General features: G+C 34.2%; 1 protein-coding gene across 4 annotated transcripts in view; it reads left to right on the forward strand.

Moving 5' to 3' along the window:
- The window catches only part of MGAT5 (alpha-1,6-mannosylglycoprotein 6-beta-N-acetylglucosaminyltransferase), a 419,199-nt gene that overhangs the window by 274,784 nt on the left and 130,893 nt on the right, over nt 1–13,522 (forward strand). For all 4 annotated transcript variants that reach the window (XM_074215044.1, XM_074215045.1, XM_074215043.1 and 1 more), the window contains 3 exons: nt 6,126–6,197; nt 10,971–11,132; nt 12,165–12,334. In XM_074215044.1, coding sequence (XP_074071145.1) covers nt 6,126–6,197; nt 10,971–11,132; nt 12,165–12,334 — 404 coding nt within the window. The remainder of the gene's footprint in view (nt 1–6,125; nt 6,198–10,970; nt 11,133–12,164; nt 12,335–13,522) is intronic.

The following is a 13,522-nucleotide window of genomic DNA, read 5'->3' on the forward strand; positions in this document are numbered from 1 at the left end:
TGCCAATGTTGGCTTTCTTCCAATTTGAGTAATCCTTTGAGACTTGAAAAAGATGAAAATGTTTTCCTTATGAAAGAATTGGTTTTTGTATAATTAATTAGTTTGTTATCTAGGGGTTCTTTCTACACTATCCCTCTCCTCTACAAAAAACCAACTCCTGTTCATTCAAATTCCCACAGTTAAAGAACGTGAATTTTTACTTTTTTCTTCTATGATGGAAATGTTGTATTGAAATTCCTAGCTAAAAGTTGCACAGACCTATTTAATCATCCATATTTAAACAGTGTTTTCAGAAACTTACAAATCTTTGTCCAGTTTGGTTAAGAAGATTTGTTATACATGATCACATTTTTCCATCTTCTAACCTAAAGTCACCTTTTGAAACAAAGAGTCATAGAACATTTCCAATGAAATTACATATAAGCATTTTTCTTATTTGAAGTAGGAGAAGAGGAGTAGAAGAAGGGGAGAGGCTATTTTCAGTTGTCAAGACATGGTCTTATTAACTTTTCCTTTTACTTGTCTGTTTTCTTAATGTCTTCTTACCTTATGAATAGTTTCATTTCTCTGATCTTAAGTAAGATTCTTTTGTTTTATTTTCTTAGTGTCAATTTTATTTAGATTTTCTACCTTCTCCTCTACTTTTGAGTGATTTGTTGTTTTGGAAGTCTGAAGTCCATTTGAAGCTTTCATTTTATAAATAAGCTTTTAGCAATGTTTTGTTGTTTCAATTCTTTAATTTCAGTTCAATATCTTTCATTACTTTGATCTGAGCTCTTTAGACCAGCCAAAGTATATGAAGCACAAGGTCTTCTTTACATATATTAAGTATTTTTCTTTTTCTTCCTCCCCTTTTTCCATTTGTAGTTCTAAGATCATGCCATTCATGGTAATGTTGTTTTAAGACAGTAACACTAAAAAAATCTCCAGGGCCTGATGGATTCACAAGTGAATTCTACCAAACATTTAAGGAACAATTGGTTCCAATCCTATATAAACTCTTTGGAAAAATAGGGAAAGATGGAACTCTGCCTAACTCATTCTATGAAACCAATATGGTACTGTTACCTAAACCAGCAAGAGTTAAAACAGAGAAAGAAAATTACAGACCTATTTCCCTGATGAATATAGATACGAAAATCCTAAATAAAATCTTAGCAAAACGACTACAACAAGTCATCACTAGGATAATACATTATGATCAAGTAGGATTTATTGCAGGAATGCAGGGTTGGTTCAATATTAGGAAAACTGTTAATATACTCAGTTATATCAACAACAAACCTATCAGAAACCATATGATCATATCAATAGATGCTGAAAAAGCTTTTGACAAAATACAGCATCCATGCCTATTAAAAACACTAGAGAGTGTAGGAATAAATGGACTGTTCCTTAAAATAATTAGCAATATCTATTTGAAACTATCAACAAGCATTATATTCAATGGGGAGAGGCTAGAGGCATTCCCAATAAGATCAGGGGTCAAACAAGGGTGCCCATTATCACCACTACTATTCAGTATTGTGTTAGAAATGTTAGCATCAGCAATTAGAGAAGAAAAAGAAATTGAAGGATTTAGAATTGGGAAGGAAGAGACAAAACTCTCACTCTTTGCAGATGACATGATGGTCTACCTAGAGAATCCCAAGAAATCATCCAAAAAACTACTGGAAACAATTCGTAATTTTAGCAAAGTTGTAGGTTATAAAATAAACCCTCATAAATCCTCAACTTTTCTATATATGTCTAGCAAGAAACAGCAGGAAGAGCTAGAAAGAGAAATCCCATTCAAAGTAACCTCAGACAATATAAAATATTTGGGAGTCTATTTGCCAAGACAAACTCAGAATCTTTTTGAAAACAATTATAAAACACTTCTCAGACAAATTAAATCAGATTTAAATAACTGGGCAAATATCAACTGCTCATGGATAGGTAGAGCTAATATAATAAAAATGACAATTCTACCAAAACTACCAATCAAAATTCCAAAAAATTACTTTAATGAGTTAGAAAAAATTGTAAGTAAATTCATATGGAGAAATAAAAAGTCAAGAATTGCCAGGAGCTTAATGAAAAAAAGTGCAAAAGAAGGTGGCTTAGACCTACCCAATCTAAAATTATATTATAAAGCATCAGTCATCAAAACTGTTTGGTATTGGCTAAGAAATAGAGTGGTGGAGCAGTGGAATAGAATAGGAGTAAAACAGGAGATGATTATTGTAATCTGCTGTTTGACAAACTCAAAGAGTCTGGCCATTGGGATAAAAACTCCCTCTTTGATAAAAATTGCTGGGATAATTGGAAGTTAGTATGGAAGAAACTTAGATTAGACCAACACCTCACATCCTTTACCAAGATAAGATCCAAATGGTTACAGGACATAGACATAAAAAAAGCAATACTATAAGCAAATTAGAAGATCAAGGACTAGTCTACCTGTCAGATTTATGGAAAAGAGTGCAGAGTATGACTAAGGAAGAGTTGGAGAACATCACCAAAAACCAATTAGATGATTTCAATGACATTAAATTAAAAAGCTTTTGCACAGATAAAACCAATGTAACCAAGATCAAAAGAAATGTAGTAAATTGGGAAACAATCTTTACAATTAATGATTACGACAAAGGACTCATTTCTAAAATATACAGAGAACTGAGTCATATTTTTAAAACAAAAAAAAAAATTCCCTAATTGACAAATGGTCAAAGGATATGCAAAGGCCATTTACAGATGAGATATAAGTAATCCATAGCCATATGAAAAAATGCTCTAAATCATTAATTATTAGAGAAATGCACATTAAAGCTTCTCTGAGGTACCACCTCACACCTCTCAGATTGGCCAATATGACCAGGAAGGATAATGATCATTGTTGGAGGGGTTGTGGGAAATCTGGGACACTATTATACTTTTGGTGTTGCTGTGAACTCATCCAACCCTTCTGGAGAGCTATTTGGAACTATGCCCAAAGGGCAACAAAAATGTGCATACCCTTTGACCCAGCGATACCACTACTGGGTCTATACCCTGAAGAGATGATGAGAAAGGGGTAAAAACATTACTTGTACAAAAATATTTATAGCAGCCCAGTTTGTGGTGTCAGAGAATTGGAAATCAAGTAAATGTCCTTCATTTGGGGTACGGCTTAGCAAACTGTGGTATATGTATGTCATGGAACACTATTGTTCTATTAGAAACCAGGAGGGACAGGATTTCAGGGAAGCCTGGAGGGATTTGCATGAACTGATGCTGAGTGAGATGAGCAGAACCAGAAAAACACTGTACACCCTAACAGCAACATGGGAGTGATCTTCAACCTTGAAGGACTTGCTCATTCCATCAGTGCAACAATCAGGAACAATTTTGGGCTGTCTGCAAAGGAGAGTGCCATCTGTATCCAGATAAGGAGCTGTAGAGTTTGAACAAAGTACAAGGACTATTCCCTTTAATTTAGAAAAAAACAGATATCTTATTGTCTGATCTTGTTACCTCTTAGACTTCTCTTCTTTAAGAATATGATTTCTCTCTCATCACACCCAATTTGGATCAAGGTGTACAACATGGAAACAAAGTAAAGACTGACAGACTGCTTTCTGTGGGGGGATGGGGGGAAGGAAGCAAGATTGGGGGGGGGGAATTGTAAATTGTAAAACTCAATAAAAACTTAATAAAAATAAATTTAAAAAATAACCAAAAAAACCCAGTAACACTGAGCTTGGATAGCTAAGGCAAGCTTCTTTTTTATGTAAGGAGAACTCTTCCAACATTCTCTTAGTTCTGCAGAGTCTTTATGACATTCAGAAGTCATTTTTAAATGTTATTAAATCTAAATTTAATCCAGAAAAGATTAAAGATATGTATTGCCTCTCCTTTGATCCAGAAAATAACTGGGATACATTTCACTTCTCCTGTAAGAAACTCTTTTCCCCTGTTAGTGTTATTATATCCAAGGCATTTGTAGTCAAGTACCACATTTATTTCTAACTAGATTTTTAAAAATCATTATGGATTAAGAATTCTATTTCTGACTTCTAAGTCAAAGTTAAATTTTAGTAAGAAGATCCTGAGCTACCTTATAATCAGAGTGAAGTGCTATAACTTTGACTTTTCATTCATTAAAAAAAGTTTGTATTAAACACTTAATCTTCCTTTGTTAGGTGGTTGGGATACAGAAAAACAAAATGAAGCTTACTTTCTATCAGGGGATACAACTTGTAGCTGGATAAGTAAATATAAGATGTTTTGAGGGAGAAAAGAACAAGAACAATTGGGGTACCAGAAGTTTCCAGTAGGAGATAACACATGATTTTAGCCTTGAAGAAAGCCAAAGATTCTAAGATTCAGAAGTGAGGAGGGAATGCATTATAGGCATAGAAATGAAGGATGGTATGTCAAGCTATGAGAGCAGCAAGTAAGCCCATAAGGCCAAAATGTAGAGTGTATGAAGGGGAATAAGAAGAAATATTGGGTGAAATAGACTGGATCCACTCAGGACAATAAAAAGTCTCTTTTTGAAAAAAATTTAATAGGAGAGTGATGTGGTGAGACCTATGCTTTGGTATTATTTTGGTAGCTTTATGTGACAGATAAATTGGAAAAAAGGAACTAGACTAAAACTGAGAGACCAGATTAGAGGCCATTGCTATAGTTTGGATAAGAAATGATGAAAATTTGATATAAGGGGCAGCTAGGTGTCACAGTGGATAGAGCACAGGTCCTGGAGTCAGGGGGACCTGAGTTCAAATCTGGCCTCAGCCAGTTAATAATTACCTAGCTGTGTTATCTTGGGCAAGTCATTTAACCCCATTGTCTTAAAATAAATTTAAAATTTTTTTTTAAAACCTTGAATTAAGATAAAGTCTGGGCAAATGTGAAGAATGAGATTTGTATGTAAGGCTTGTAATGAAGGTCAAATCAGGAAGACTTGATAGTTGATAGGATAGGTGGTATATCGAAAAGATAAAGGTAAGGGATAACTCCAAGAATGTGATTCTGAGTTACTAGAGGTATAGTAGTATTCTCAAAATAAATAGAGAAAGTTAGAGTACAAGCAGGTTTGAGAAAGGGAGATAATGATTTTAATAATTGTCATCTTGATTCAGAGATGCCTGTGACAAATTAGGTAGAGTCAGCCAATAGAATTGTGGCTTAGAAGAAAGATGACTTGATTGAATCCTTTATCTTATCAATCTGAGCTCTCCTTCTAGTGACTCAATGGAAATCTATCTGTGCATGTCTGCCCATCTTGGGTAACTTGGGTAACTTTTGTCCTTGATTCCCATAAATTCATGACACTCAGCATGATAGTGGACTTCTTTACCTCCTCTCAATATCTCAGGAATACCAGTAGAATACTACCTATCTCTTTGTCATCCTTGAACATATCAGTAGTTCATTGTCTCTTCCTATCAAACATTTCCTTGATTATATCTTTTATTTCTTATTGTTCTTCAGAGTTTTTGTTTCATTATGGTACTGTCTCCTCTTACCTAAAATGTACCTCTCCACATCTCTCTGTGTTCATTTTCAGAGTTTTAAAAATTATTATGTTTCAGAGCTAGCAGCCATATAACAATTCTGGTGAAATGTTTCTTTCAGGAAATTGCAAAATTCCTTTAATGAGCCCAGGCTTCTCCTGGAAACAGAGGTCTGTCTCTTTAATAAAACCTGAAGAAAGATTAGTCCTGGATATATAAATTTGGGAGTCATAAAAAAAGAGATAATTAAACTCAGAAGACATGATGAGGTCATCAAGAGAGAGGTCTAGAAAAAAGAAAAGTTCAGGAATGAGCTTTTGAAGACACCTACAGTGTTTCCAATCAAAAAATATTCTTGTCCCTTAATAGCTCATTTATCTAATCAATCACAGAGAAAATTCTTTCCTCGGCTGCTTAGGCCTCTTAGAAACGAGGTAGGCCTTTTATAAAGAATTGAGCACTGAAATTTTGCTAAGAAAGATTGATGAGGTTTTTCATTATGATTAGACAAAAGACTTAAGACTAACTGACCTAATTTTCTTTTGGTAATAATTTTCCAAAGTAGGAATCAGGGAGAGATAGAAGAGAGAAGCATTAAAATATTAACCAACTTCCCTATGGCTTTGAATTTTTGTGTTGCAGGTTGAAAATTGGTGTCCTCATTTACCTTGGAGAGCAAAAAATCCCTATGAAGAACCAGATCAGAATTCAATGGTGAGAAAGTTTGAAAACTTTTTCGCAGGTTTTTTGTCTTTAGAACAGATTCATTTTCATTGTAATTAAACTCTTAATGGAGCACTAGTGTCAAACTAAAATAGAATCGGGGGTCACTAAATCATATATACTGCATATTAACATTACTAATTATCTATTATATTTTTATAAATTATATAAATTTTTATAAATTAGTTAAATATTTCTAGATTTCAGATATGGTCGACTGAAGAGTCCTCTGGACTTCAGCTTGGCATTTCTGTCCTAGCTGCTTCCTTCTATAATAAACCAGTATCAAAGGAATAACTTTCTTTGTCAGTCTTTTGGAAAGTAGGAATCTAATCAGAGCTTAAGTATGACTTGGACACATTATTGAATACATATTGTTTGTCTTATATTATTATTATAGATAGTATCTTCATAGTCAATTAATAGAAAATATGACAAGTTCCAGGAATTTATAGTTCTGTTGAAAATACAATAGAGACTGTAGAACTCTATGAATAATATTACTCATCATTCATTTGTTAGTTCTTGCTATGTGTGAGGTACTATGCAGTGCACCAGTGGTGCAAAGACTTAAACAAGAAACATTTCCTGCCTACTGTGACATGATTTTAGGGATTGGGGGGAAAGAAAATATTATAAGCAAAAACAAGAAAATTGGAAGCAAAGAGTACATAGTAACCGGAGAAATTTAGAAGTACTCCTGTAGACAGTTGATTATCTCATCTAACCTGTGAAGGATAACCTTAGGGAAACCAAGGATTCAGGAAGGCAGGAATGGGACAGTGGGATGACTGAATTTCTGACTAATTTAGAAAACAGGTTTTAGTTAATAGTTTAGTCCTACAAATGAAATGTCTACATTCTTTACCTGGGATGCCTTCTGACTCTGTAAAATATCCGGGGGGGTGGGGGTCGGGGTGGAATGCTGTTTGGTAAAGCTTAATTTAGTTTCATGAACATTGGAAGGAATAGTATCAAAGAATTACTTTAAAAGAAAACAAGATATTAGGGGGTTTGTTTGGGTTTTCCACCAAAACGAGGGATTCTTTGCTTTTGTTAGGTTAAATCTTAACTCTTGGCTCTCTGGTGAAGTCCATAGATACTTTATCAGAATCATGTTTTTAAATGAATTAAAAATACTAGAATTGCCAAGGAAAAAATTATTTTTAAAAAAAACATGCTAGCTATAGCAATAAGAGAAGAAAAAGAAATTGAAGGAATCAGAATTGGCAGTAAGGAAACAAAACTTTCATTCTTTTCAGATGATATGATGGTATACTTAGAGAACCTGAGAAAATCATCTAAAAAACACCTTGAAACAATTAATAAATCCAACAAAGTAGCAAAATATAAAATAAACCCACATAAATCATCAGCATTTATGTATATGAACAACAAACAAGAGCAAGAGATAGAAAGAGAAATTCTCTTTAAAATAACTATACATAACATTAAATACTGGGAATCTACCTCCTCAAACAAACCTAGACACTGTATGAACATAATTATAAAGCACTTCTCTCCCAAATAAAGTCAGATCTTAATAACTGGAAAAATGTCAAATGCTCGTGGTTGGATTGAGCTAATATAATAAAAAATGACAATTCTACCCAAATTAAATTACTTATTCAGTGCCATGGCAATCAAACTATCAAATAACTACTTTACTGAGCTAGAAAAAATAGCAACAAAAGTGCTAGGGAACCAATGAAAAAAATGTAAAGGAAGGTGGCCTAGCTCTACCAGATCTAAAATTATACTATAAAGTGGCAAGTCATCAAAACTGCCTGTTTAAGATATAGAGTAATGGATCAGGGGATTAGAATACGTTCAAACGAAGTTTCAGTAAATTGATATAACGATCTACTATTTGAGACACCCAAAGACATCAGCTTCTGGGATAAGAACTTACTTTTTTGACAAAAATTATTGGGAAAACTGGAAAATAGTATGGCAAAAACTAGGCATAGATGCACATCTCACACCCTCTACCAAAATAAGGTCAAAATGGGTACAGGATTTAGACATAAAGAATGACATCATAGATTAATTAATAGACCAAGAAATATTCTTTCTAATAGATCTATAGAAAGGAGATAAATTTGTGATCAAACAAGAATTTAAATGCATTATAAACTGAAAAATTAGTGATTTTGACTATATTAAATTAAAAAGGGTTTGCACTAATAAAATCAGTACTGCCAAAATTAGAAGGAAAGCAGAAAGCTGGGAAACAATCTTCACAACTAGGAGTTCTTATAAAGGTCTCATTTCTAAATTTATACGGTCACAAGTCATTTCCCAATTGATAAAGTTTTCAAATGAAGAAATTGAAACTATATATATAATCAGGGGTAGCTAGATGACACAGTGAATAGAGCACCGGCCTTGGAGTCAGGAGTACCTGGTTTCAAATCTGACCTCAGACACTTAATAATTACTTAGCTGTGTGGCCTTGGGCAAACCACTTAACCCCATTGCCTTGAAAAAAAATCTAAAAAAAACTATATAATCATATGAAAAACTGCTCCAAATGACTATTGATTAGAGAAATGCAAATTAAAGCAGTGAGGTATCATCTCACATCTATCAGACTGGCCAAGATGAGAAAAAGGGAAAATGATCAGTTTTGGAGAGGTTGTGGGAAGATTGGAACATTGATGCATTGCTGGTAGAGTTGTGAACAGATCCAACCTTTCTGGAGAGCAATATGGAAACCATGCCCAATGAGTAATAAAACTGTTCATTCCCTTTGACCCAGCAATTCCAATTCTAGGTCTATGTCCAGAAGAAATTTTTAAAAAGGGAAAATATTCATAGTAGCCTTTTTGGTAGTGGCAAAGAATTGGAAATTGAGGGGATGCCCATCAATTTGGGAAAGGTCTAAACAAGTTCTGGTATATAAATACTATGGAATAGTATGTTGTTCTATAAGAATCCATAAATGGTCAGACTCTAGGGAAGCATGGAATGACTTATGGGATCTGATGCTGAGTGAAGGGAATAGAACCATGAGAACAATGTACACATCAACAACAACATTGTGAGATGAAAAAACTTGATGGAAGCTACTCCTATAAGCTGTCCAGAGAGCTAAGACAACTGTATTAGACTGGCTATGGACTGTGTTATCCCCATCCAGAGGAAGAAAAATAAAGTCGCACACACACACACACACACACACACACAGACCCTCTCCAGAATCTTGAGGAACATTTTGTAAAAATTATCTCTTATGTATCTCTCTTTCCCTTAATCCTTTTTTTTAAGGTTTTTGCAAGGCAAATGGGGTTAAGTGGCTTGCCCAAGGCCACACAGCTAGGTAATTATTAAGTGTCTGAAGCCAGATTTGAACTCAGGAACTCCTGACTCTAGGGCTGGTGCTCTATTCACTGTGCCACCTAGCTTCCCCCTCTTTCCCTTAATCCTAATTCCTCATACTGAAAATAACTGATACTAATATGTAAACATGTTTATCAAAATATGCATGTACAGTGCTATCCTGACTGTATTCCACTAAGGGGAGGGAGGGGGATGAGAAGGGAGGGTGGAAGAAAAATTTTTAACTTGAAAATATGCATGTGCAAATGGATGAAAATAAATTTTAAAAAAAGAATGTCCAATAAATGTAGTGCAGCATAGTGGATGGAGTTAGCATACAAGGTTAAAAAAAAAGTCTTGGGTTCAAGTTTGAACTCGGACATAAACTATGTTATTCTGACAAGTCACTTAATTTTTCAGTGTTTGCTATGTGTGAGTACAACAGGGCTACAAAAGCTAAAACATGCAACATTTCTTGCCTCCTCTGAGGTAGGAGGGTAATGGAGAAGGAATATCATGTTCACATATAAGTAAATACAGAGAATTGCTGATAAAGTAATTCTCTACAACTGTTAGCTATAAAATAGTTGCAAATGTTCTTTGGTAGGTAGAGATTACTCACTGGAAGTTCCCTGCCTCATTTGGAGTTGTAAGTCCAAAAATTTAAATGAACATACCAATACCAAATGTCTTGCATTTAGAACTTAATCCTAGTCAAGCTGTCCTGGTTTATCAGGGACAGAAACAAATTATTCTCCATCTCATAACTTTCTCCTTTTCATGCTGTAGAATTGCATATGAATTTAATCCTCTAGTCCTTGGGGGAATCAACTAGACTATGCAAGGTGCTGTATTAGATCCACTAGTTGTTTGCACTAGTTGTTTGCTTTTGTTTGTTTATTTCTCCATATCATTAAAATAGGATTCAGAGTTCATGATAGTTCATGTGCCTCTCAGTCTTTTTAGTTAAAATGAGATTGTATGAAAATCATTTAATAAGAACTGCTTGATAACTTATTTTCTCAGTTTTCTTTGCTTCAATTGACAATCTTGATTCTTTAAAGTTAAGTTGCACCGAAGAGGAGATTTAGTTTTTAAAAGTTCAGTGTTAATTGAACTTCTCAAGTTCAGGATGAAGTATCATTCCCTAGGGGTGGCTAAGATGGCTCAGTGGATAGAGCACTGGCCCTGGAGTCAGGAGTACGTGAGTTCAAATCCGGCCTCAGACACTTAATAATTACCTAGCTGTGTGGCCTTGGGCAAGCCACTTAACCCCATTGTCTTGCAAAGAAAGGAAGGAAGGAAGGAAGGAAGGAAGGAAGGAAGGAAGGAAGGAAGGAAGGAAAAGAAAAGAAATATCACTACCTAAAAACCCTCATGTTTCCAAATGTTTATGGTCCCAACCCCATTTCCCTTTTTTCTTTATTAAACATCTATTCATAGGCTGAAATTCGTACGGATTTTAATCTACTCTATGGAATGATGAAACGGCATGAAGAATTTCGATGGATGATACTAAGGATCCGACGAATGGCTGATGCATGGATTGAAGCAATTAAGTCACTGGCAGAAAAGCAAAACCTTGAAAAGAGAAAACGGAAAAAAGTGAGCTTCTTATATGTTACAGTCACCAGTTTTCCTTTTCAGTTTGATTCTACTTTGAAATAAGACCAAGGGAGAAATATCTGGTGTTGAGAATGATAGTCTCTCAACATGAATTTTCTGTATCTTTTATACAGTTCATTTTTCTGTTCATTTTCCCAAATTATGATCCTCTCAAATATCAGGAATAAGCAACTTTCTGGAAATTTATCAAAGATTCGTGTCCCCAGTTCTTGATTCCAAATCTAGTATTCTGTCCACTGTAATTGATCACTATTATTTCAAATCATTTAATTTCGATTGTTTTATTATTCTTTACATTTTCATTATTTAGTCATTGGTTCTGTTTCTCTTTATATCATTTCATAAGTCTTCACATACTTCTGTGTTAAAAATATTTGTTTTTTCTTACAACATAATAATATTCCATCATTTTCTTGGTCCATAATTTAATTATTTGGCACATTGGGTATCTACTTTCTTTCTAATTCTTTGTTACTATAAAAGTATCACTTTAAATATTTTATTGTATACTTATAATTGAACCTTACTTTTTATCATTGACCTTCTCATGACATGTGACTGTAAGTAGTATCTCTGAGTCAAAAGATATTCATATTTTAGTCACTTCATGTAATTCTAAATTGGTTTTCAAAATGGATGGTCCAGTTTACAGCTCCACCAATGTACTAGTTCTGTCATTTTACAACTCTTCCAACATTGACTATTATCATCTTTTGTCATCTTTATCAATTTATTAACTTAACGCTTTTCTGTATTAATTGTGACTTCTTAGTATCATTTAAAAATGATTTGAGCTTCTTATGACTCAGAAGAGAAGTGCTGTTCTATATGCAAAGGGTAGAGTAGTAATCCTTGCTCATCTATCTGTTTCATATTTATTTTCTTTTTTTCATTATTAAATGTGAACTGTTTTGCGGCAACTTTATCAAATATTGAATTTAGTGGTGGAAGTATCTTGAATAATTTGGGTTTTAATTCAACACGAACCTATCTATGTGTCTTATTTTTCAGATCCTTGTTCATCTGGGACTCCTGACCAAGGAATCTGGCTTCAAGATTGCCGAGAATGCGTTTAGTGGAGGCCCACTTGGTGAATTAGTTCAGTGGAGTGATTTAATTACATCTCTCTACTTACTGGGCCATGACATTAGGATTTCAGCTTCACTGGCTGAGCTCAAGGAGTAAGGAGATTACTTTTCAATTTTGAATCTGGAATACAAAAAAAGAAATTGTAAACTCTTGAAGCCTCTATTAGTGTGTAATTTCTTGCAGAGAAAAATGAAAGTGATAATTCACTAAACAGGAGATAAGAAGATTATTTTCAGGAGCTAAATACATACACTGTGAAAAGGATGATATGTTTTCATTGTAGCTGCAGGCTCTGGAGGCTTCATAAATGAACGCAAGAAAATTCAAACTAAGAAGCTTATTCATTGCTATTACAGGTGCTTCATACATCTGCAACACAATGCATTCTTGACTTTACTAATTCCCTGTCTCTTGCTGAAATTCATACCCTTCCCCACTCAGCATCAGCCTTTTTATATCTTAAGACAAGGCAAGTTCCTGTTTATAGACTAATTTGGAGAGAATAAATTCCCTGAAAATCTGGACTTCTTTTAAGTCAGAAGACTTGTCAACCCCATGTCTGTCAACCACTGTGTTTCTATTTAACTGACATTTGCTTTTCCTTCCATTCCTTTCTTTTTTTCCCCCGTTTTCTTTCCTTTTCCTCTTGTCTCAGTTTCTTAATCCCTTTTAGATTGATACAGCTGGCTAAGCATTCTCACAGACACATCCATTAATTCTTTCCACTCACTGGATGTGCTGCCTTTAGAGAGGCTGACCCAAGATGCCAAATTATTACTGTGTAGAATAAGGAAACAATTCCCAATGGATTTGAATTCAACTTATAGGTGAAATTGCAAGGAAAGGAACATTTTAGAAAGCATTATGAAAAACATCTTGTTACTTTCTATTAAGAACAGATGAGGAAGAGAAAAAATAAAGTTTGCTAAAATACCAGTTGATACATGACCAAATATCTTTAACTTACATCTAGTATCATGCCAACCATAGCAGTGTTACCATGGAAAGTTCTTTACAAATGTATTGCATTCATAAATGATTACAATTTTTAGAAATTAATTATATGACACATTGGAATTTATCAAACACTTCTAGCAATACTATAGAAGGGTAGTATAGCAGGTGTTAGACCCATTTTAATGAAAGAACATGGTTGTAAGGTTAAGAATACCATTAATGAAACAGAGAGAATAGAGATAGAGAGATAGAGATCTCTCTTCTTCATGAAAGAAATGAGATCTTTGAGATGTCGATTAGAAAAGCTACCAGTGTGCCCCTGT

Source organism: Macrotis lagotis, chromosome 1 (assembly GCF_037893015.1).
Source record: "Macrotis lagotis isolate mMagLag1 chromosome 1, bilby.v1.9.chrom.fasta, whole genome shotgun sequence".
Classification (NCBI taxonomy): Eukaryota; Metazoa; Chordata; class Mammalia; order Peramelemorphia; family Peramelidae; genus Macrotis; species Macrotis lagotis.